General features: G+C 48.6%; 1 protein-coding gene across 4 annotated transcripts in view; it reads left to right on the top strand.

Annotated features, from left to right (window-relative positions):
* The window catches only part of LOC144944586 (CUB and sushi domain-containing protein 1-like), a 785462-nt gene that overhangs the window by 407579 nt on the left and 356150 nt on the right, over positions 1–21733 (top strand). For all 4 annotated transcript variants that reach the window (XM_078872870.1, XM_078872887.1, XM_078872877.1 and 1 more), the window contains exon 6: positions 15679–15791. In XM_078872870.1, the coding sequence (XP_078728996.1) occupies positions 15679–15791 (113 nt within the window). The remainder of the gene's footprint in view (positions 1–15678; positions 15792–21733) is intronic.

Below are 21733 nucleotides of genomic sequence, written 5' to 3'. Positions count from 1 at the left end.
CCCTCACCAACATCCTCACCAACATCCTCACCAACACCCTCACCAACACCCTCGCCAACACCATCACCAACATCCTCACCAACACCCTCGCCAACACCCTCACCAACATCCTCACCAACATCCTCACCAACACCCTCACCAACACCCTCGCCAACACCATCACCAACACCCTCACCAACACCCTCACCAACACCCTCACCAACACCCTCACCAACACCGTCACCAACACCCTCACCAACATCCTCACCAACATCCTCACCAACACCCTCACCAACATCCTCAGCAACACCCTCACCAACATCCTCACCAACACCCTCACCAACACCCTCGCCAACACCGTCACCAACACCCTCACCAACACCAACACCCTCACCAACACCCTCACCAACACCCTCACCAACACCGTCACCAACACCATCACCAACACCCTCACCAACACCCTCACCAACATCCTCACCAACACCCTCACCAACACCCTCACCAACATCCTCACCAACACCCTCACCAACACCCTCACCAACATCCTCACCAATATCTGCCCAATAAATTGTCGAGTTAATGAGAACAAGAAATTATCTCAGTAAAACAACTTTGACCGGCAACCATAAAGGAACAACTGCAAATGTTCATCGATTCACTCATCATTCAGCATGACGATGTTGTATCCTGCCAGGCCGCTATTGTAAGTGAATTTCTGCATAACTACAACCAAGAGCGCTACATATGGGTAAAACTATAAACTCTTTTTATTTTACCAGATGAAGCCCACTGAGCTATACAGCTCTTTTTCAGAAGCGACCTGGCAGCACATGACAGCTCAACGAAGTGGCTGATCACGTGGAAATGTATAGCAGCCAGATACTTTAGATGTGTTTCTAAATGTGGAGGGATAAACCGGAGGGCCCAGAGAAAAATCCACGCGACCACGGGGAGAGAGAGAGACACACGCAAACTCCAAATTTACAGCAGTAGGCGTCAGCGTCGGGATCGAACCCACAGCCCTCCTGCATATCAGGCGAGGGAGTCAACATCTCCTAGCCACCGTGGCGCCCCGCTAAATGTTCAGGGCACCCTTCACGTGCACGTTACATTGTTGGTCCACGCTGTCTCTGAGGCCCCAAATTACTTGTAAATGCCAACGTGTGAAACATATCCTGATTACATTCAATTTCAGTAATGCTGTTAATGTAATTAATTATTTGGTGACACTGTTGCATTGGCAGTGGTGCACACGCACAAATCACACACACGGCAAACACTCAACACGCTCTTGATGAACACCGTGGCCTCAAACGGAGTTTTTTCTTGACAAGAGGACAATGGGACATGGCTCGAGACATTGCTGATTATCCGCGTGTCCCGTGAAGGCGGTGTCATTGACAAATGCGTCGAGTTTTCCTGATAATACCGAAGGTAAATTTGCAATTATTCTCACAATGTATTGTCGCTTCTCGTGTCACGTGTCACTCCTTTTTCGCCTTTAAGCCACCCAACCTCCTCGTGTGCCACGGCGCCCGCCTTCGTAGGTGCTCGCTGACAGCCCTTGCCCCAACAATCTGTTAAGGCTATACAGGGGATCTTTGTCTTCCTCTATACAGTATGTGTGTGCGTGTGTTAATATAATTAGATGCTGATTCAAGAATCCAGAAAGTAATTCGTGAATTGTGGTTATATACTAACTACATAGCCCGGTCATAATATGAAACTACAGTTGGCGATCCTCACGATGGAGTATGGTTTTAATTCGTTTCATTTCCATATTGATTTGTTGCGATCACAATTTGTGCTGGATAAGCATTGGCACCCAACGTTGTTGCGAGAATTGAGTTCGGTGGTGTGGTTATGGGAAGGTTATTCGCACGCCCCAGGGATCACAAAGTTATCCAATAAACAACCCCACAGAGCTGTGGGTGAAGCGATGTGCGGCATGGCTTCACACATTTGCATACTTATTTAATAATTGATAAACATATAAAATTGATAAGCATTTAAATTCGACTTGTTTAAATTAAACCGATAATTAGCATTTTTAGATTGGGTTTTCATCCCCACTTCTCGTGCGGTTTAATCGCGAGTTAGTCTGAGCTTAAATGCGGCTAATAATTTATTGTGGAAATGCACCATGAAAATCACACATACATAACTGTGTTGAATTAAACATCTGGAAGGCTTTTTAGTTGACAGGAGCGTGCCGCTAAGCTTGAATTAATGGGTTATTAAGCTTTTCGAGCAGCTGTCTTTTCACTGCAAGTATTTGTTTCCACTTTTTACTCGCGTATAAATTGCAAAGAAAATATGTATTGCCGTATTTATAATTAAATAACATTGCAGAATTAAAATGCGTGAACCTAAAAACGTACACAACATGCGCTCCACTGAAATATTTCAAGCATCATAGGACGCAACTTTACGCCAGGACTGAAATAGAGCTTCCATGTTACAATACAGATTTATGCGAGCATGTGAGTTGACTTGCTAATTGCCTATGATAAATTAACCCAAATTAAATGCGTCTGCTGGTGAGAGATGTGTCATTTGTCAGTGATTTGTTGGTGGGTGGAGAGGGTGATAGATTGTTTTAAATGAAAGTGCGTTAAATCATAAGCTGCTCCAACTTAAGGAATCTAAAACCCTCAAGCTCGGCCCTGTTTTACTTATGCATATGAAGTAATACTTATATTGTATGAAGACAAATTTTGTATGAAAACCTGTTAAAGTTGATAGCCCTGAGGCGTTAAAACTTTTCAAATAAAATGTTAAAACCTGCTCTGTGCGCGATTGGGAGACTCCATCACAGCCAAACCAAAACCCAAAGTTCTACTGAGCCCATGAATTCAATTAATAATATTGACCAAACGTGACACTTCATTGCTTCAATATGAAAGTACACAAATAAAACAAATAACGTGCAATCATTTCCGTCGTGAGAATAATTTGCGCGCGTTCATATGCCCTTCTGCGGCCGTCTGGAACGCTCTTCCTTCCGATGTTATAAACCATCTCGATTGAAAACGCATTGCTTTAAAACGGCTTTTTGTTTGTTTGTTTAGTTTGTTGTCCTTCCCCCACACAGCCGATTACCACGGTTGGCTGTGTACGGTGCGAAATAACTTTAACATACATACATACTACCACCAGTGCATGTTGAACTTCTATCGCACCGCACGTAGCCAACCACGCTAATCGGAGGTGCGGTGGGCAACAATAAGGGTGGGGAAGGGAGCCCAATATCCACGACTCCTCGTGCTGCACTTGCCCCACGCTGCTCCTCCGGTCACACGCGCGCCCACGCGTGAAAAATGCCCGCCCCGCGTGGTGCATTCCAGCGATGAGGTTTATTGCCTAACCACGCAGATGGGGGGGCGGGGGGCGTCCTTGTCGTGAGTGCCTTCGATCACACCCCTGCCGCTCAGCAAGCTCCCGATAAACTTCCACTTCCTCCTTCTTCTTTCCCGGAGCTGCTGGCCACTGTGGTCCATGATTTCGGCTTTTTTCGGTCAAGGGGGGGGGGGGGGCTTAACCAACCCTCGCTGGCCACCGCTTCTCGACGATGTTGCTGCTGCTGATGATGACGACGACGACGTCATTTAGTTATCCAAGAACGTTTCTCAAAGACTCTTTCACGAAGGGTTTGCATTATAATTTTTGGCCATTTCCATGCTCATGATGACGACGACAACGTCATTTAGTTATCCAGGAACGTTTCTCAAAGACTCTTTCACGAGGGTTTTGCATTGGAATGTTTGGCCATTTCCATGCTCATGAGTGTGTACATGTGGGAGGAAACACCCAGATAAACCCCACACACAAGGGGCAATAATTAGGTGCGAATTGATGGGTTCACATGCCCACTTGCTGTGGCATCTGCGCAGGTTTTCCCGTGGCCTAAATACTGAACATGGGTCTCCCCAAGCCACCTCTACGCATCCACAAAATGGCCTTGTTAAACAATTCTTCAAAAAGCATGCCCTCACATCGCAAGGGGCGGGGGGAGGTGGGCGACGTCTGCCCCTGGTGAATGTGGGCGAGGCTGCGACGTTCGTGATGGCCCACATTGATATCGACAGACCCTGACTCGTTGGCCCGTGCGGCTTTTGATTGGCAGCATCAGCGCAAACAGAGGTGTCGAGTTGGAGATGGCGGCGGTGTGGGTGATTGGGCAATCCAGGCGTGAGACTCAGTTCGCCAGCCATTCTCTGGGCCCGTGTGTGCTGTAACAAACATGTTCTGGTGTTTTACACCCAGAGTGAGATATACAGTGGCCCAAAAGTCGTAACACGTAAGGTTATTTGATCTATTTTAACACTGGCATTACAACTTTGCAATTGTTTAGTCGTTAAGTTTATATTCTTTATCTTTGTCATAATTAATATCCTATTTTTCTTCGTCCTTTTTTCGTTGACATTTAAAAAATGAAAAGAAAATTTACGAAAGACGAAGGATTCAATTAGTTTTTTACGTGTGCTAAAGAAGGCAGCTGTCATCTTTAAAAAAGAAAAGTCCTACATTTGTTTCAAAAGAGAATGCATGCACGGATTCATGTTAGTGGAAATCATTTGGGAAATTTGTCAAACATAAATTAAATAACCCTGTTTTATTTGTGAATACGAATATAACTCTGTGTACTCTTAGGTTTTTTCGGTAAAGTCACGTAGGTAAAAAATATAAATAAATATATGTAAAATAATAATACATTATTTAAATAACTTTTAATCAATTAAATTATTTAATTGATTTATTATTATTTTATTTCTATTATTAATTTTATTTTTTCCTACGTGACTTTACCGAAAAAACCTAAGAGTATGAATCCTTGCAGTCACGAAAACTTCAAATCTAGAAATAACTCTGTGTGCCCTCACTTTTGGCCACCCTTTAGTACCACATGGACAGTTCCCATTGCTGGGAAATACACGACGATTTGCCAGCGCGTGAGACGCTGCCCACGGTTGCATTGCGCCCAACGTGTGACACCTAAACGCTGTTGGTGTGCCCGGTGTCCATGGAGACCCCGTGCTCTGACGTCCTTCATGGCCTGAGAATCATGACGTTGTACGCGGGCAGTAACCTCGAATATGGTGAATACGACACTGCTTAGTAAGGAGCTGAATTTACCCCCCCCCCCCCGAATGAACGCTCTTCCTTCCGATATTAGGAAGCCACTGGAGCTACGCACTTTTAAATTATCGAGATTGAAAACCCATTTGTGTTGAGTGTGTTGTCCTGGTCTCGCACCTCCGATTAAATTGGTTTAAAAAGTTCAATATACATAAAGAAAAACAACGTCTGCTATATTGCATCGTTCACTGTTTTCAGCACCTAACATTTGTATATATAATTTTACAATACCTTTACAATTTTTTCAGTAGTTACTTACCACCGAAGCCAACATTGTTTAGTCAATTAATTACCTTTCATGTGCTCAATGTTTGATGTTTTTCGGTGCTGACGATGCACACAATTATTTTCATCTTTTAAAAGGCGTGCCCACATTTTACGTTTTCTGTGGGGGGGTGATTAGCAACTCCCGTGCGTGAGAAAAAAAAGTAGGAAAATGTGGACAGGGAATACTATGCAACTTAATATTTGTTTTGTTTTTATCTTCAGTTTTAAGCAGGGCCAAAAGCAGCGGGTGAGGCATAATTACAAATCAGCCTTGGGCACGGATTTTTTCCACCGGTTTTGCTCAATGTGTGTTTGTTGCTTCACCATTATCTTCACCGAAATGGCTCTTAATTATTCAGCTTCGAAATTTTTTAAAGGCACTACGTTTGCAATTAGTGTGACTTCCTCAGCAATTTGAGGTAGCAAAAAAAATGCGGCAGAAGAACTGCATCGTGGAAATTCATTGCTCGTCGCATTTTATACGTACGTATATTTTTTTTAAGTTTCTACTCAAAGTACCTGATGTAAAACTATTCGTACTGAATTTGCGAAACTTTCTTTCGCAACTAGCTCAGCCACTGCAATGCAAGGGGGAGATCTCCAATGAAGGTTCAGTCTCTCTGGCTTTGACAAGAGGGCAATTGCTCGTATTGTCAACCCTATTATTTATGTTCCTGTTATACAGCAGTGTCATAGATATAGTGAGTTTTTGTGTGCTTCTTTATTAATAAATAACACCTTGTGGAGAGAAAGAAGTGTTGCCCACAAGAAGGATTCATTACACGGAGCCTTGCTACCCCTCATTATGATTCCGTCGATCTGGCCCCAGGATTCCACACATGCCAATTACCGCGTGCGTACACGTTTTGACAGTTTTATGCGCACAAATGGAGGATGAGAAGTTCCTGGCTGGACTGATTGGTCTGCCCGGCTCGTTGTCGAACGTTAGGCGCTGAATGCGGTTGAGTCGCCGTGACCTTGGGTTGACCTTCGCTCTTGTCGCTCCCATCGGGTGGGCCGGTGCAAAAGCAGCGCTTTGGGTTGGGGCGCTGCATCCTGGGAGCCACTATAGATATTCAAACGTATGCCGGTTCATTCCTCTCTGCAAACGCTGTCCTGGAAATATGATTTCAATTTGACACAAAAATTGTCACGTGATCTTGCCGTTAAGTTTAAATGTTTAAATAAACGGTGGATAATTCTAACGTTATATATATTGACTTAAAGCTTTCGTGACTGCAGGAATTCATACTTTGTGTCTTTTGGTGAAGTCACGTAGATAGAGAAATGATAAAACATCACGAAGTTTCGATTGCAACACAAGCAATCGTCCTCAGGTGAAAAAAAACGTAGCAAGGGAGCTGCTGAAGCAGGATGTTATATAGGCCTGAGATGGGTCATATTATTTCTCTATCTATGTGACTTTACCGAAAGACCCAAAGAGTACGTTTTATATATATGTAATGCGGGCGTAAGCGACCTTCCGGATGTGACGTCACGGGGGGTGGAGTCATGTGACGTGGGTGGAAGGTTGGGGTCCTTAAGCGGGTAAACCGGAAGGGGAAGTCAGTCGGGGTGTGAGCGGAAAAGAGTGAGGCCACGCGGGCGAGTGAGAAGAGGGGGGGCACCGACGGCCATCGGGAGCCAACCCGGAAGACAAGAGGAAGCTGCGGAGTGGTGTGCAGCTGCAGAGGAGACAGCCAGAAGGGCTGCGTGTTAGAGGCAGCGGGGTGGCTGCCAGGTGGAGCTGCGGAGAGAGAGAGAGAGACAGCACGAGGCTGTCAGAGCTGCGGAGAGAGAGAGAGAGAGACAGCACGAGGCTGTCAGAGCTGCGGAGGGAGAGTGGGAGACAGCACGAGGCTGTCAGAGCTGCGGAGAGAGAGAGGAGTTGCAGCGAGTACAGCCAAGGGGGGCTGTGTGAGAGAACAGCAGCGGGGCTGCTGTTGTGGATCGGGCCGACATTGGAGTCAGCACCGTGGAGAAGCTACAGAGTAAAGACAGCCGTGTGGGTGTACAGCACGAACCGAATAAAGGACACTGAGCCAGACATCGTGGTCCAGTCGTTTATTACACTGGTGTCGGAAGTGCAACGGCATGTCGAAACAAGTGAGGAAGAAAGTTAATCCGGCGCCTGCATCGGCTTCTTCGTCCGACGACGACGAACTCCCTCCAACCACGAATCCTGTTGGGGTGGTGGAGGAGAGCCCGGCTGAGGCGACCACGGGAACGGGAGTGGAGGATGTTGGCGCGGTGGCGGGTCCGTCGACATCATCAGACGCGGATCAACGATGGCAAGCGATGGCGGTACAACTGGAGGCACTTAAGGACGTCCTGGCGCATCTATGCCATCTCGTCGCGCCAGGGACGATGGATGATGCAGTTGGTGCTCCGCGGGCCGCCACGTTGCCTGTCCTGCCGCCGCCATTGCCCACGCGGCAAGAGGCCGCCATTTTGCGCGCTCCGCGGCGCCAAACCGCCATCTTGGCCACGCCGCGGGCCGACGCCATTTTGAATTTGCCACCACAACCACCACCATTGGAAGACGGCGGGAAGAGGAGTCGGAGTCGCCACCTTACAACGGTTAAAGAATTTTCCGTCGGTGGGGACTGGAGCGCGTTCGCCTGCCGCTTCTTGGCGGCGGTACGCACAGCAAGATGGACCGATGCGGAGGCTTTGGAGGTGTTGCCGACTCTCCTGGACGACGAATCTGTCCGACTCTTCCGTTCCATAACGACCGATAAGAAGGCAACTTTACGTGGTGTTTTTCAAGAAATGGCCGATGCTTACGAGCCACCAGATGATGCGCATCGGCGATTCGCTCAACGACAACGAGCACCAGAGGAGTCGCCCGTGGCGTTCAGGGGTGCGGTGCTGGAGCTGGCCATGGCAGCTTATCCTGAGACGCCACAGGACCTGCTCGAGCCTCTCATATTAGGGAAAATGTTGGAGCTGTCTCGGGATCTAGGGATCCCCATGCCTGTGTGTGGGCATGAGAAGCTAACTTCCCGGACGGCTGCTAAGTGTCTCGATGCGCAATTCAACCTCCGTCGCTGGAAACAAGTGACGGCGTGGACGGGGGGGCCCGTCAAAGAAGGGGATGCGCTGGGGTGGAACCCTGCGCAGGCTGTCTATGTTCCGGATGACCGGGGCCCTCAACAGCTGACGGCCGCCTCCGCTCCATGGACGGGACGCGGCGGGCCGAGACCGCGCGCGGCGCTACCAGAACGGGGCCGTCAGGAGGCGAGGCCTGCGCTTCGGCGCAACGAGGCCGAATGTTTCCGCTGCGGGCGTAGGGGCCACTACGCCAGAGACTGCTGGGCCCGCTTCCCAGCTCCGCCGCAGCAGGAGGCCTCGGCACCGGACAAGTCGGCTAAAGATCCTCCGAAACAGGCATGTCGGCACGCACCAGACACTCGGCAAGGCTTTACACCTCACCCATCACCGTCGTTGCGCCATCCTAACGTTGTGGTTAAAGCATGCCCTTCGACGGGGCCTTGTCGCTCGGTCACGCAGTGGCGCAAGTTGGCACGGAGAGTCGTCGCGGCCGCTACGGGCTCGTCCACTGTACCGGGGTCTATACAAGGGGTGGACGTACGCATTTTGGTCGACTCCGGCGCGTCTGCGACTATTATTTCGGATGTCATTTTCCATCTGTTGGGCATCCCGCCGGGGGCTGTGCATCCGGTTTATGGGTCGTGCGTCGCTGCGAACGGGGGTAGCATGGGTATCGTGGGTCAGGTGGATGCTAAGATATCTATTGGGGATGTGTCGGCCTCGGGTGTTGTGTTGATATCGAGATCTTTGGCGGTTCCTTGTTTGTTAGGCACCGATTTTTTGGCTAAGATGCCCATTTTGATCAAAATCAATGAGAATTGTATTGAACTGCCGGGGGGCCGTCAAATCTCGTTTCTGCCGTCGCCCTGGGGGCGACCTGCTTCAGCTGTACAAGTGCAGGCGCTGTCCGTCGCATCTGTGGACATCCCACCTGGTACACAGATGCTTATACCCTTGCGGTATCGGAAGCCCCTGCCTGATCGGCTAGGAGCAGTAGGGGTCTTGTTGTCACCGTTCGCCACGATAACAACCGGGTTGGCGTTAGTGGGGGCACAGACCATCGTCCGGCCGGATCAATTACCGTTTTTACAGGTGCTTAATGCGGGGGGAGAAAACGTTCGTGTCCCAGCCGGTACGGTTGTGGCACATGCCACTACGGCGTTTGCGACCCATGATTGTCCGCATAGCCGGGGAGTTGTTGCTGGGGTTTCCGAGCCAAGAAGTTCGGATGATCGTTGGGTTGCTGATTTATGTGACGGAAATTCTTCCCTGTCCATGGAGCAACGTGGTGCGCTGCGTAAATTGTTGTTGACATATTCCGATGTGTTCAGCTCCGATGATTTGGATTTGGGCCGCACTTCGTTGCTTTACCATCACATTGAGACGGGCGATGCTGCCCCTATTCGATTAAATTCGCATCGGATGAGTCCTGCGGAGCGAGAACACGTACGGGGGGCAGTGGAAGACATGTTGGCTGCGGACATTATATCGCCATCTAACAGCCCATGGAGCGCTCCGGTCGTCTTGGTTAAGAAGAAGGATGGCAAATTGCGATTTTGTGTTGATTTCCGCAAATTGAATAAGATATCGGTGGCAGATGCGTACCCCCTGCCGCGTATGGATGACTCCCTCGACGCATTGTCGGGGGCTAAGTTCTTTTCCACACTGGACCTCTCTTCGGGATTTTGGCAGCTTCCCCTTGACGAGTCCTCACGGGAGAAAACCGCATTCCGTACGCCGCAGGGGTTATTTCAATTCAACTGTCTCCCGATGGGATTGAATGCGGCCCCTGCTACATTTCAAAGATTGATGGAGCTCGTTTTGACGGGGTTGCAGTGGGAGACGTGTCTTATATATTTGGACGATATTATTGTCTCCAGCCGCACATTTGATGAACATTTGACGCGGCTGGAGACAGTGTTCACGAGGATGCGTTCTGCCAAATTGAAATTCAAACCAAAGAAATGTCACCTACTGCAACGGTCCGTCCGCTATTTGGGGCACATTGTGAGTGCTGAGGGAGTGTCCACGGATCCGGAAAAGACGGCGTGCGTCCGGGATTGGCCGACTCTGGCCACCGTGGGGGATGTTCGGCGGTTTTTGGGATTTGCCTCGTATTACCGAAGATTTGTGCCGGGTTTTGCGACGATTGCGAGGCCCTTGCATCTCCTTACGGGTAAAGGACGGAAGTTTGTTTGGGGACAGCCGGAGGAGGCGGCCTTTCGGAGTCTGCGTGATCTATTGGCCACGGCCCCAACATTGGATTATCCCGATTTCGATCACCCATTCATTCTTGATACGGACGCGAGTGACACAGGTATTGGGGCGGTATTATCACAGTCTAAAGGGGGTGTAGAGCGTGTCGTGGCGTATGGTAGCCGAGTCTTGTCTCCTGCGGAAACCCGCTACTGTGTCACTCGCAGAGAACTATTGGCGGTTGTTTTTTTCCTACGGCAATTTCGACCATACCTCTACGGTCGTTCTTTTATTGTGCGTACGGATCATGCGGCCTTGCAATATGCCCTTAAAATTGACCAGCCATCCGGACAGTTGGCACGTTGGTTGGACACGCTACAGGAATTTTCCTTCCAAATTCAACATCGGAAGGGAGTGCGCCATGCGAACGCTGACGCACTTTCTAGATTACCGCGGCGCGCCCCTTGTAAATGTGAGTCGGGGACGCATAGGTGTTCGCCGATTCCAAACCCCCCTCAGCCGCTTACGTTGGCCGTCGAGAAGTCGGACACTCCGATGGAACCGGGACCGGCTGACGGGGTTTTGAATCTGCCGCGGTCTGTCTGGATCCGGGAACAGATGATGGATGAGTCGTTGGTGTCCTTGCGGAAGCGGTCTGCTAGGGACAATGGGAGTCCGAGTACGGCTATGGGGCCGCAAACCGCTCTCCGAGATGGTCTGCTTATGTGGCGGGAGGGGTTCCAGGAACGTTGGCGACTGGTGGTACCAACGTCCTTGCGATTCGAGTTGATTAGAACCCTCCATTGTGACACTCTCTTACATTTAGGGGTGCAGAAGACCTTGTTGACGTTGCAACGTCATTATTTTTGGCACGGCATGGCGACAGATGTCGTAGGGCACGTGCGCGCGTGCCCTGCGTGTGCACGACGTAAGCCGCTGAAACATCCTTACGTGCCGCCTCTCCAGTCGATTCAGGTGTCTCGAGTCAATGAATTGGTGGCACTGGACATATTGGGACCTTTTCCACCATCGGCGAGGGGTAATAAATATTTGCTGGTAGGGGTTGAGTACCTCTCCCGTTGGCCGATGGCCTGGCCGTTGCCCGATCAGTCGGCCGCGGCCATTACCGACGCCTTTTTGTTTGGGTATATTATGGATAAGGGGGCGCCTGAGAGACTCCTCACGGACCAGGGCAGGAATTTCTCTTCTAAATTATTGGCGGAAGTGTGCGCGGGCCTTGGGACTAAGAAAGTACGGACATCCCCATACCATCCGCAGACGGATGGTATGGTTGAACGGCTGAACAGGACATTGTCTGCCATGCTTTGCCATACCGTGAGTGAACAACAATCAGATTGGGATCTGCACATCCCCGGGGTGCTTTCGGCGTATAGGATGACGCCTCATGCGGCTACAGGGTATTCGCCGTTTTACCTTATGTATGGTCGGGAAAACGTGCCGCCGGTGGATGTGCAATTGGGAACTGGGGTGAAGGGACCTCGTAAACCACTTCCTGAATACATTCAGGACACGGTTCGCCGCGTCACGGAGGCGCGGGAGAATGCCCGCGTGGCTACGGCCAAAGCCCAGGCCCGGAACGAGCGATATGCGCGACGGTCCGAGGGGGAGTGCCCTTGGAAGGTTGGGGACCTAGCCTGGCTTCATTGTCCACAGGTACGTCCGGGAACCTCGCCGAAATTGCACAAACCCTGGCATGGTCCCGTACGCCTCATTGCGGTTCCCAACCCACAGTCAGCACGCGTCCAGATTGGGTCTCGTCGCTGGGTTGTGCATACGTCGCGCTTGAAACCATATGTTGCTCCCTTACATGATGCGTCATCCCCCAATGTTGCCTTGCCGGGGTCTGTTGCTGCTGACTCTCCCCTGCCTGCGTCCATTGATCTTGCTAGAGCGCCTGTCGTACCTGTTCCAGACAGGCCGGCCGTGACATTGCGGGGGACGAGGGGCCCTGCTCGGAGGACGCCTGCCAGGTCTGCGGGACCTTCGAGCCCTGCAGCCCTTCCGACCCAGCTGCGGGCACGGTCACAGGACAAGCCCAAGACTAACTCTTTAGGGACACGGGACGTCGGTGGACTTCCAGCTGCGACAGGGGGATTACCCCCTGTCATTCCTCGACTTTCATCGCGTTCCCGTTCTGCGAGTGGGTCGCCGACCGTCCGGGACGGGCCGGCGACCCGCACACGTTCCAAATCGCTTACGTTTCATTGATTGTTGCTGTCTTGTTATTTTTTTCTTACAGTTGTATTTATTGCATGCTTTTTGTACGTTCGTTGATGTTAATTGCGTTGTTGTTGTTGTTCTTGCTGTTACATTGTATGCTTAGTGTCCTTTAGGGGGGGAAGCTCGGTTCGCCGCATTACGATTTGCTGGGATTTTTCTACGGGGGAGGGTGGTGTAATGCGGGCGTAAGCGACCTTCCGGATGTGACGTCACGGGGGGTGGAGTCATGTGACGTGGGTGGAAGGTTCGGGTCCTTAAGCGGGTAAACCGGAAGGGGAAGTCAGTCGGGGTGTGAGCGAAAAAGAGTGAGGCCACGCGGGCGAGTGAGAAGAGGGGGGGCACCGACGGCCATCGGGAGCCAACCCCGAAGACAAGAGGAAGCTGCGGAGTGGTGTGCAGCTGCAGAGGAGACAGCCAGAAGGGCTTCGTGTTAGAGGCAGCGGGGTGGCTGCCAGGTGGAGCTGCGGAGAGAGAGAGAGAGACAGCACGAGGCTGTCAGAGCTGCGGAGAGAGAGAGAGAGACAGCACGAGGCTGTCAGAGCTGCGGAGGGAGAGAGGGAGACAGCACGAGGCTGTCAGAGCTGCGGAGAGAGAGAGGAGTTGCAGCGAGTACAACCAAGGGGGGCTGTGTGAGAGAACAGCAGCGGGGCTGCTGTTGTGGATCGGGCCGACATTGGAGTCAGCACCGTGGAGAAGCTACAGAGTAAAGACAGCCGTGTGGGTGTACAGCACGAACCGAATAAAGGACACTGAGCCAGACATCGTGGTCCAGTCGTTTATTACATATATATTAGCGTGTCCCATCTCGGGTTACTTAAATAAATATTTCGCCCTGTTTATTTCAACGTCAACAAAAAATAATAACGTGAACCAAACTTTGAAAAGTAATATTATTCAAAACTACATTTTGAGTTTCCATAAATCAAGGGGTTGCCGGGTGGCTCTGAGGTCAGAGCGCCTGAGCTGGCACCGACCGCTGATATCCTGGGATCGAATCCGGGCACCACCTCTGATGAAGCTGGGTTCTCAAGTGTGGTAGCAAGTTGTAGGTCGCTACCACACTTGCACACACACAGAAAAAAAAACGGTCACATTCAATTAGGTTCTGCACTTAACCCTTTCTTATTCCGATGGCGTATGTGTATGTCTTCAGTTGTTCTTTCAATTACGTTCCGATGACGTTCAATAAAATAACTTTATCGCTACCGAGGCTCCCAAAAGGCCGTGCGGGATGGCGTTTGGCAGTTTGGCGCCAGCTATCGTAGAGTGCGGTGGTCCTGTCGCCCCGGTTCTCTGCGGCGAGTAGCAATGTCTTGAAACACAGCGGCGCACCACCTCTCCAAAATAAAATTAACGCTGAACCGACTGCGCGTTCTGAGATTCAGCGGTGAACGGGACACCCAACCCTGCAACTTGCAGACGTCTCTGAACGGGAGAGGGTTAATTGGCTAAATTCCAGCACTGAGAGTTAAAAGTACAGTTTGACTGCAGTCAAAAATCATTCCTCTCATAGGGCCGAGCGGGCAGAATAGCGATGCCCCCTACTCTGTTGAAACAGTTAGTCACCTGAAGGAATTTTAGAGGAAGCTCTGTGATATCCGCTTCCGTGGGCCGTTCCCTCGCATCGAGGGATGCACTGCTCTGCGAGAGATCCGAGCGTACACTTTGCCTCATGGTGTGATGCCCATGGCACGATAATGTTCGGATAGAAAGTAAATACTGTCAAATATATTTAAAAAATAACTTTTCTAAAATATTATAAATGTTCTGCCATATCTTGACTTAAGGCTTTCGTGACGGCAGGAATTGATATTCTTTGGGTCTTTCGGTAAAGAGGGGGAAGGCTGCTGAGGCAGAGACTGCTTTAAAGGTTTATAATTGGTGGAGCCTCCTGATGACGATCGCTTGTCTTGTGATCGAAATGTCGTAGTTTTTTGTTATTTTTTGTAATTTTTTGTGAACCTTTCTACGTGACTTTACCGAAAGACCCAAATAATATGAATTCTGTCATATACACGTTTTTTTCATTCTGAGATCGAGTTTCGCATTGCGTGGCGATGTGTGGAAAGGGAAGCCGGTTGCAGGGTAATACTTCAATTGATTGCTGCTCGTGTTTTACCGTCACATCTTTCTTGCGCTGCTATGGCCCCTCATTTACACTGCCTCCAGCAATCCTGGTTCTACTTAAGTACATATCATTACAAGTTGTTTCAACAATGATTCTCATCCATATGTATTACTTTACAGGATACATGATCACATTTCACCAGCTGCAAAATTATGTGCACTGTAATGTCAATTACATCTGCAATGCAGTGCGACTCCTCCATATGTTATTGACATGGTCTCTATGTATTGCACACTAATGGATGAAAAAGACAACATGTTTTTAAACGTGAACAATTATTTTAAAAATGTTATCATCTTATATAGCGGTGTCATTCGTGCCAACAACATCTCACAACGCTGTACATTAATTATATAGAAGGACCAAATCCAATAAACACGGTTGGTTACGTACGACGCGAAAGAAGCCCAACACTCATATACACACCAAACAAATGAAAACCCTGCTAACAAGCAACATCAAAAATGTATTTTTTTATTAAGAAATCGCACCAAATTAAAAAGCACAAACAGCAAAAAAGATATCAAAAGAAAGAAATTAGTCCATTACAAAGATAAAACAGTTGGAAATTTCCAACATCATTAAAAACTAATATCTCTTAAGTGTGCCCATTGAAACCCTAATTTATGGCAGCGCATTTCTAACTTATAAGAGTTGTCCCCTGTTGCTTTCAGGCTGACCGGAATGACCCTGCCTTCCCCCATCACGAGCAACACGCACTGGCTGCGACTCCACTTCACGTCCGATGGCAGCCACCATCGGAAGGGCTTCAGCATCCAGTACCTCGGTGAGACCCCCCCCCCATCTCCTCCTCCTCCCCTACCTCACCCCCCCTCCCCCCCTCCTTCCTCCTCCTCACCATGGCGGCACCCACCACCCGCGTCGTGTCGGACCCGTCATCACCATCATCATCACGGTTCATGGGCAGATGGCCCATCAGTGTCCACTGCACATTGCCTTATTCGTTTACACTTTCCTCTATCGTACTGCGCCCCTGTTTGAAGCTTTACCACCTTAAATCTTGACGACCTCTTGGTGGCCACCACAATGAGCATTATTTTCCAAAATGCTTACACAATGGCTTGTGTAAGTTGGTGATATGGATTATATGGACGCAATTCATGTAACTTGATGGATTTGGTGGAACAAATCAAAAGGTCCTAAATTGGCGAATGTCCACCTAGTGTGCTCCATCCTATTCACACGGTCACTGCGTCCGTGCACTTTCAGATGCGCTTCTGCGGCCGTCTGGAACGCTCTTCCTTCCGATATTAGAAAGCAAGTGGGAGCTATGCACTGTTAAATTGAAAACTCTTCTCTTTAGAACTGCTTTTTGTGTTTAGTTTGTTGTTCTTCCCCGGCACCTCCAGTTAGCACGACTCGCTACATACGGTGCGAAATAAGTTCAAGGTACACACATTAATGAACGGTAACGACGATTGAATTTCAAGGCACACACCCGGCAGAGGCAGAGGAGGAACAGGTTCACGCTGTGAGGACAACATGGGTAATTTCCGTCGGTGTGCATTGCACGTAAATGATATTGCGTCGCTCCGACGGTGTTAAACAGCAGCTCTCCCCTGGGACCTATCCTCGTGCTTAGCTCAGAGAGATACTCAGTGTCACATGATGATATATAATTTTCTTCTTTCTTTGCAGCATCAGAGTTGGCTGTGATTTGTACGATATATTATTTTCTACTCTGTACAATAGATTCCCCTTCATGAAATTAACACCAAAGTAATGCATAAAAAGATTACACTAATTGCACTTGGATTTTGAACAGTTTTTCTGTACTTAGGTGAACAACCCTCGGGAACTTAGGAGCATGTGTTATTAATAAGCAACAACCCTCCGGATGAGACTCACAAGGTCTTCAACTATAACGGTTGGCTATGTACGGTGTGAAAAAAGTTTAACATACATACATACATAGAAGGTCTAAATTGTGCCAGGATTTTCTGCGTAGAGAATACTGCCAGAAAAAATTGGTTCGCAACGCTCACGGGGTGATGGATCTGCTATTTTACATTTGGATAATTTACATTTAGAAGTGAAGCAGACCCCCTGTCTGTCCATTATCTCTTTTATTACTTTGAGCGAGCTACTTCCATCGGATTCAAGCTTGGATGAAAGGCTTATTCTGTATATTTGGATGAAGGGTATTGGCACACACAAAAAACCACAGATTCATAAAAAAAAATCCCCCCAGCTATTCAACAAAAACAGTTCTGCCAAGTGATTTGGATTTTTGCTGCGGGTGGCGCGTGGTGATGGTGTAGCACGGGTCAGGCGATCGTGCAACGGTATCCCTCCGCCCCCGTCAAACGGAGCGCGAGCGCACTTCTTTTGTTCTGCTGTTGATCAGTTGAAGCGACGTGAAGGGACTTTTAAACCCTACCGAGACAGTTTAAAACATACATGCAACGAAATTCCTCTTTTCCGTCCCTCTACGATCCACTCTCAATTATCCTCGCCCCTGAATCGGTCTATGGAGAATGCCCTTCTCTGCACATCGATCCTTCCTATTTCCCGTGTTTATCCTGAGATGGGTCCCTCGGAGGCACCGAATTCATCCGCACTGTTCAGGACTCTCCGCAGAAAAGAGGATTGACTTGGGAGTGGGGTATATTCATCCTATTATCCGCATTTATCTGCACATGGCGTGTGGATAACAGGAGTGCATTTTCCATGGATAGCTGTAAATAGGAACAGCCAATAGCGCTACACTCATCGCTGTGGAATCGAAGCATTGTACGGTGTACGTTATATCCACTCGTGGAGAAGGCAGAAGTCGTGAGTTGCGGTTGAATGCAAGCGAATTTATCCCAGATCTGAACCTCTTTCTCATCTGAAAACCCCATGAAATATCACCCGTTCCCAGATCTCTGACCACGCCTGTCCCTGCGCGGTGTTCACAACTCCATCCAAATCCAATTTCCATCAACAACCTCCTCCAGTCCTCTGACCCTGGACCCCCACCTCCTCCTCCTCCACATTCTTCTCCTTTACCTCACTGCAGCCTTTGACACCACAGACAATTTTATCCTCCTTAAACACTGTCAGGATAATGCAGGCATCTCTGGAACTCTCCTGGCGCTGCACGTACCTCACACCTGCACTCGTGCGTCTCCGTGCGAGGGTTATCTTCCCATAAACCTATTCCACGGGGCTCTGTCATCGACCCAATCCTCTTCTATATCCATCTTCTCTCTCTCTCTCTCTTGGGAATCCCATCTCCTGATTGATTTCACAGAACCCACCACACTCTCTTGTTCCTCAGCCCGCTTACATTTCATCTCATGGATTATCCAACATAATCCACCCATAACTTGAGTTGCCTCTTGTTGGCAAAAAAGTGAGCCCTCCTTAACTAAGACATCAAGTTTGTAAAGAGCCTTATAAATATTAACATCACCATGCATCTGGAGTTCTAGTCCCCCTCCACCCACCGCATGTCTCTCATTTGCAAGACCTACATCAGAATCTTGAGCTCATTACATTTGGACATTTCCTGAATTCAAATCTTCTTTTTGTATAAGCAGTGTGCTTCAGGGTTAAGTAAACTATCCTAGCTCGTTATTCAACACTGATTAAAGGTGGTACGATGGAAGACGATAATTAATTAACGAACGTGGAGCTACACACACCAGCCCCTATTTATCTGGGAATACTCTTGCACCCGTTGATAATGGTAATAATTGCAGACAATCTAATTTGGCAATAAGATTGACGATGAATGAAATGGCCTTCAACATACAAAATCAAGAGGTTACAGCAGACGTTGATGTTGGAGCCACACAAACCTCAGCGTTGCTTCCTTCTGCTAGGCACCGTCAGCTGTTGCACAGTCGACATCGATGGTAGGGGGGTCACAACCTATCGCGCTTCTTCCACGTGCTAATTGTTCCTTCGGTCACTGGAGGCGGGACAGATCCCCCCGGCCGTCTTCGGAGGGGGATGTACGTGAAAATTGACGGTGGCCTGGGCAAAACGGATCTGTGTGGCGTGAGATAAGGTGCCACCCAACAAGCTGAACGCTCGCCCCCATTGGCAGAGGCCGAGATGTCGTGACCCTTCACCCGGTCTACCCCACGGCGACCATTGGACTGAAACACTGAGCCAACAAGATCATCTCAAGAAGACGACCAGCCGCGAGAGTCGAGTCTCGCACCAGTTCGCTTGGCATAGTTCGCCGGTGCACCGACCCTACCTACGTCAGCGCTCTCGCGTGTGGACGGCGGCGGATACCGTCGCCTGTCCGGGGTTGGCCATCGCGCACTGAGCTTGCTGGCAATCGGCAATGCACATCACCATCTCAGGAAGTCTTCGACCCACTCCTCTCTCATGGCTGCCAGCGCTGGACTAACATCATCACCACCCCCCCGCCCCCCACACATTCCATTGGGAGGCTGCGACCGGCACAGTACCAGAGAAGATTCGCGCCGACTCAAGTCTGTCCCGATTTACACCGATCTGTTTCGCCGAAGTGTCATCCTGACACTTGCTGCGAGGCAATTTGGAACGCCAGGGAATTGTGGGTGCCACGGTGGCAACATGTCAACTACCTCGCCTGGTATGGAGGAGGTTGTGGGTTCGATCCTGACCCTGACGCCTGCTGTATATTTGTAGTTTTCATGTTCTCTCTTTCTCCCCATGGTCGTGTGGATTTTTTTCCGGGTCCTCCGGTTTTTCCCTCCACATTTAGAATAAACGTGCGTGTAGAGTATTTGGCTGCTGTACATTTCCACGTGATAAGCCGCTTCGTTGAGCTATCAGTTGTGATGGCCAGGTCGCTTCTGAAAAGAGCTGCATAGCTCAGTGGGGCCTTACCTGGTCAAATAAAAAAAATGTCAGCAGTCGTTGTGGTGCCGATGAGCGGGTTGGCTCTCATCAACGAGGGCACAAGCCACCCGTGGGCGAAGCTACGATCCGCCTGCCCGGGTTTGAACATCAGCGCCTTGACCGGGGCCCTGCTCAACAGGTTCCGACTACCGGCCAAGGCCTCCTCCTCCTCTGCGCAGGAAAAGCCTGCACAGAGTGGGGCTCAGGCGACAACCCGATCGGTACTGTGTACATTGAACTTCTTTCGCACCGTACGTAACCGACCGTGCTCTAATCAGAGGTGCTGGACGATGGCGCACGCCGTTTGAAGACTGTCCACCGAACCAAGCCCATCGGTGGTTTGAGGACTAACTAAATGCATGAACTAATCGCGTACGCTAAAACAAACATTAATTCACTGTAAAAATAAAAAGCCGTTAAATCATTTGTAAACATGCTGCATGTGGCGCAAGATACACACAACCCAAACAGAATTTGTTTTAAATACTTTTTAACTGAATACTAAAGGGTCCTTTAGATTCACAGCACAACTTGTAAGCAGTAGCAAGCAGGTTAATTCGTAACATCACAGTATACGGTCAATAAATGTAGTCAGTGCATTAATCTACGTCAATTCTGGTTAAAAAAAAACTTAACAATCCATAAAAAGGGAATTCGCAACAAATATTTTCAGGTCATGAGGTTAACTAAACATTTAATTTGTATGTGTTTAAGCCACTGTCAATAATAGTCACACTTGTACAGCTCTGGTATTGTATAAAACAAACGCAATCATTCTTATAATCTCACCGGAGTAATGTGTTCCATTAATTCTGAATAAACGATTTTTGTGTAATTGTATGTCTCGAGCGTGAAGTTTAGATGTATCGATTAGGATGTGCACTGTATCTTAAACAGTTTGTGCCATGCCATTGGATGTGCTTTAATTGGGGTGAACAGTCGTTTAAACGTAACAAACAGCAGTTTACAGGACTGTGCCAACATGACCTTCCCGAAATATATTTGTCTTTCATGAGGAAAACATAGGCAACTTTCAATCTTTTAAACGATATTGGGCACGCAATTGTTGGTACGAACAAACACACAGATATTACAGATTCGATCAAATAATATCACTTCTAGATTTGAAGCTTTCGTGACTGCAAGGATTCATACTCTTAGGTTTGTTCGGTAAAGTCACGTAGGTAAAAATAAGTAAATAATAAAATAATATTATTAATAATAATAGAAATAAAATAATAAATCACGACGTTTCGGAGGCAACACAAGTCTCCGTCATCAGGTGGGACCGTCACAGCTACATTTACTGTCTCAAGTGAGACAAAATTCTATTATTATTTCTATTATTTTATTATTTGCTTATTTTTACCTACGTGACTTTACCGAAATAATATCACGCCAAGAAGAATAGGCTTTAACCTTCCTGGCAATAACACAGCTATTAATGCTTTAATACCTGCATTGCCTTCGTAATGTTTCCCTTTTGGCTATTTTCTGGTCTAACAACACTGGTGGTGAGACTAGGCTATAAAGAAGGCTGTCTCTGGTGTAGGCCAATCAGTTTCAAAGACAATGCCATTTCTTATCAGAGCACGTTTAGTTTGCATGTTTACCACAAACACGTGTGGTTAAACTTCATGCCTTGCAATAGGTGTCTGTTTGGTGTTTGAGCATCTTAACACCTCCTGCGTTATTTCCAGAAAGGGTAAAGTTTGTTCTTCTTTTCATCATTTTGACACTGGAAAAAAGGTTCCATAGATATAATATCACATCACCACAGCACAATTTGGATTGAGATGTATTATTACGTATGTATCTGTGGAGGAGAAGCAGTCATGCAGTGCTAATAACAATCCGCCGTGAACCCAAGCCACCACGAGTTTG

The sequence above is a fragment of the Lampetra fluviatilis genome, chromosome 2, assembly GCF_964198595.1.
Source record: "Lampetra fluviatilis chromosome 2, kcLamFluv1.1, whole genome shotgun sequence".
In the NCBI taxonomy this organism is placed as follows: domain Eukaryota; kingdom Metazoa; phylum Chordata; class Hyperoartia; order Petromyzontiformes; family Petromyzontidae; genus Lampetra; species Lampetra fluviatilis.
The sequence above is the reverse complement of the archived record's forward strand: the minus strand, read 5'-3'. Positions and strand labels throughout refer to the sequence as shown.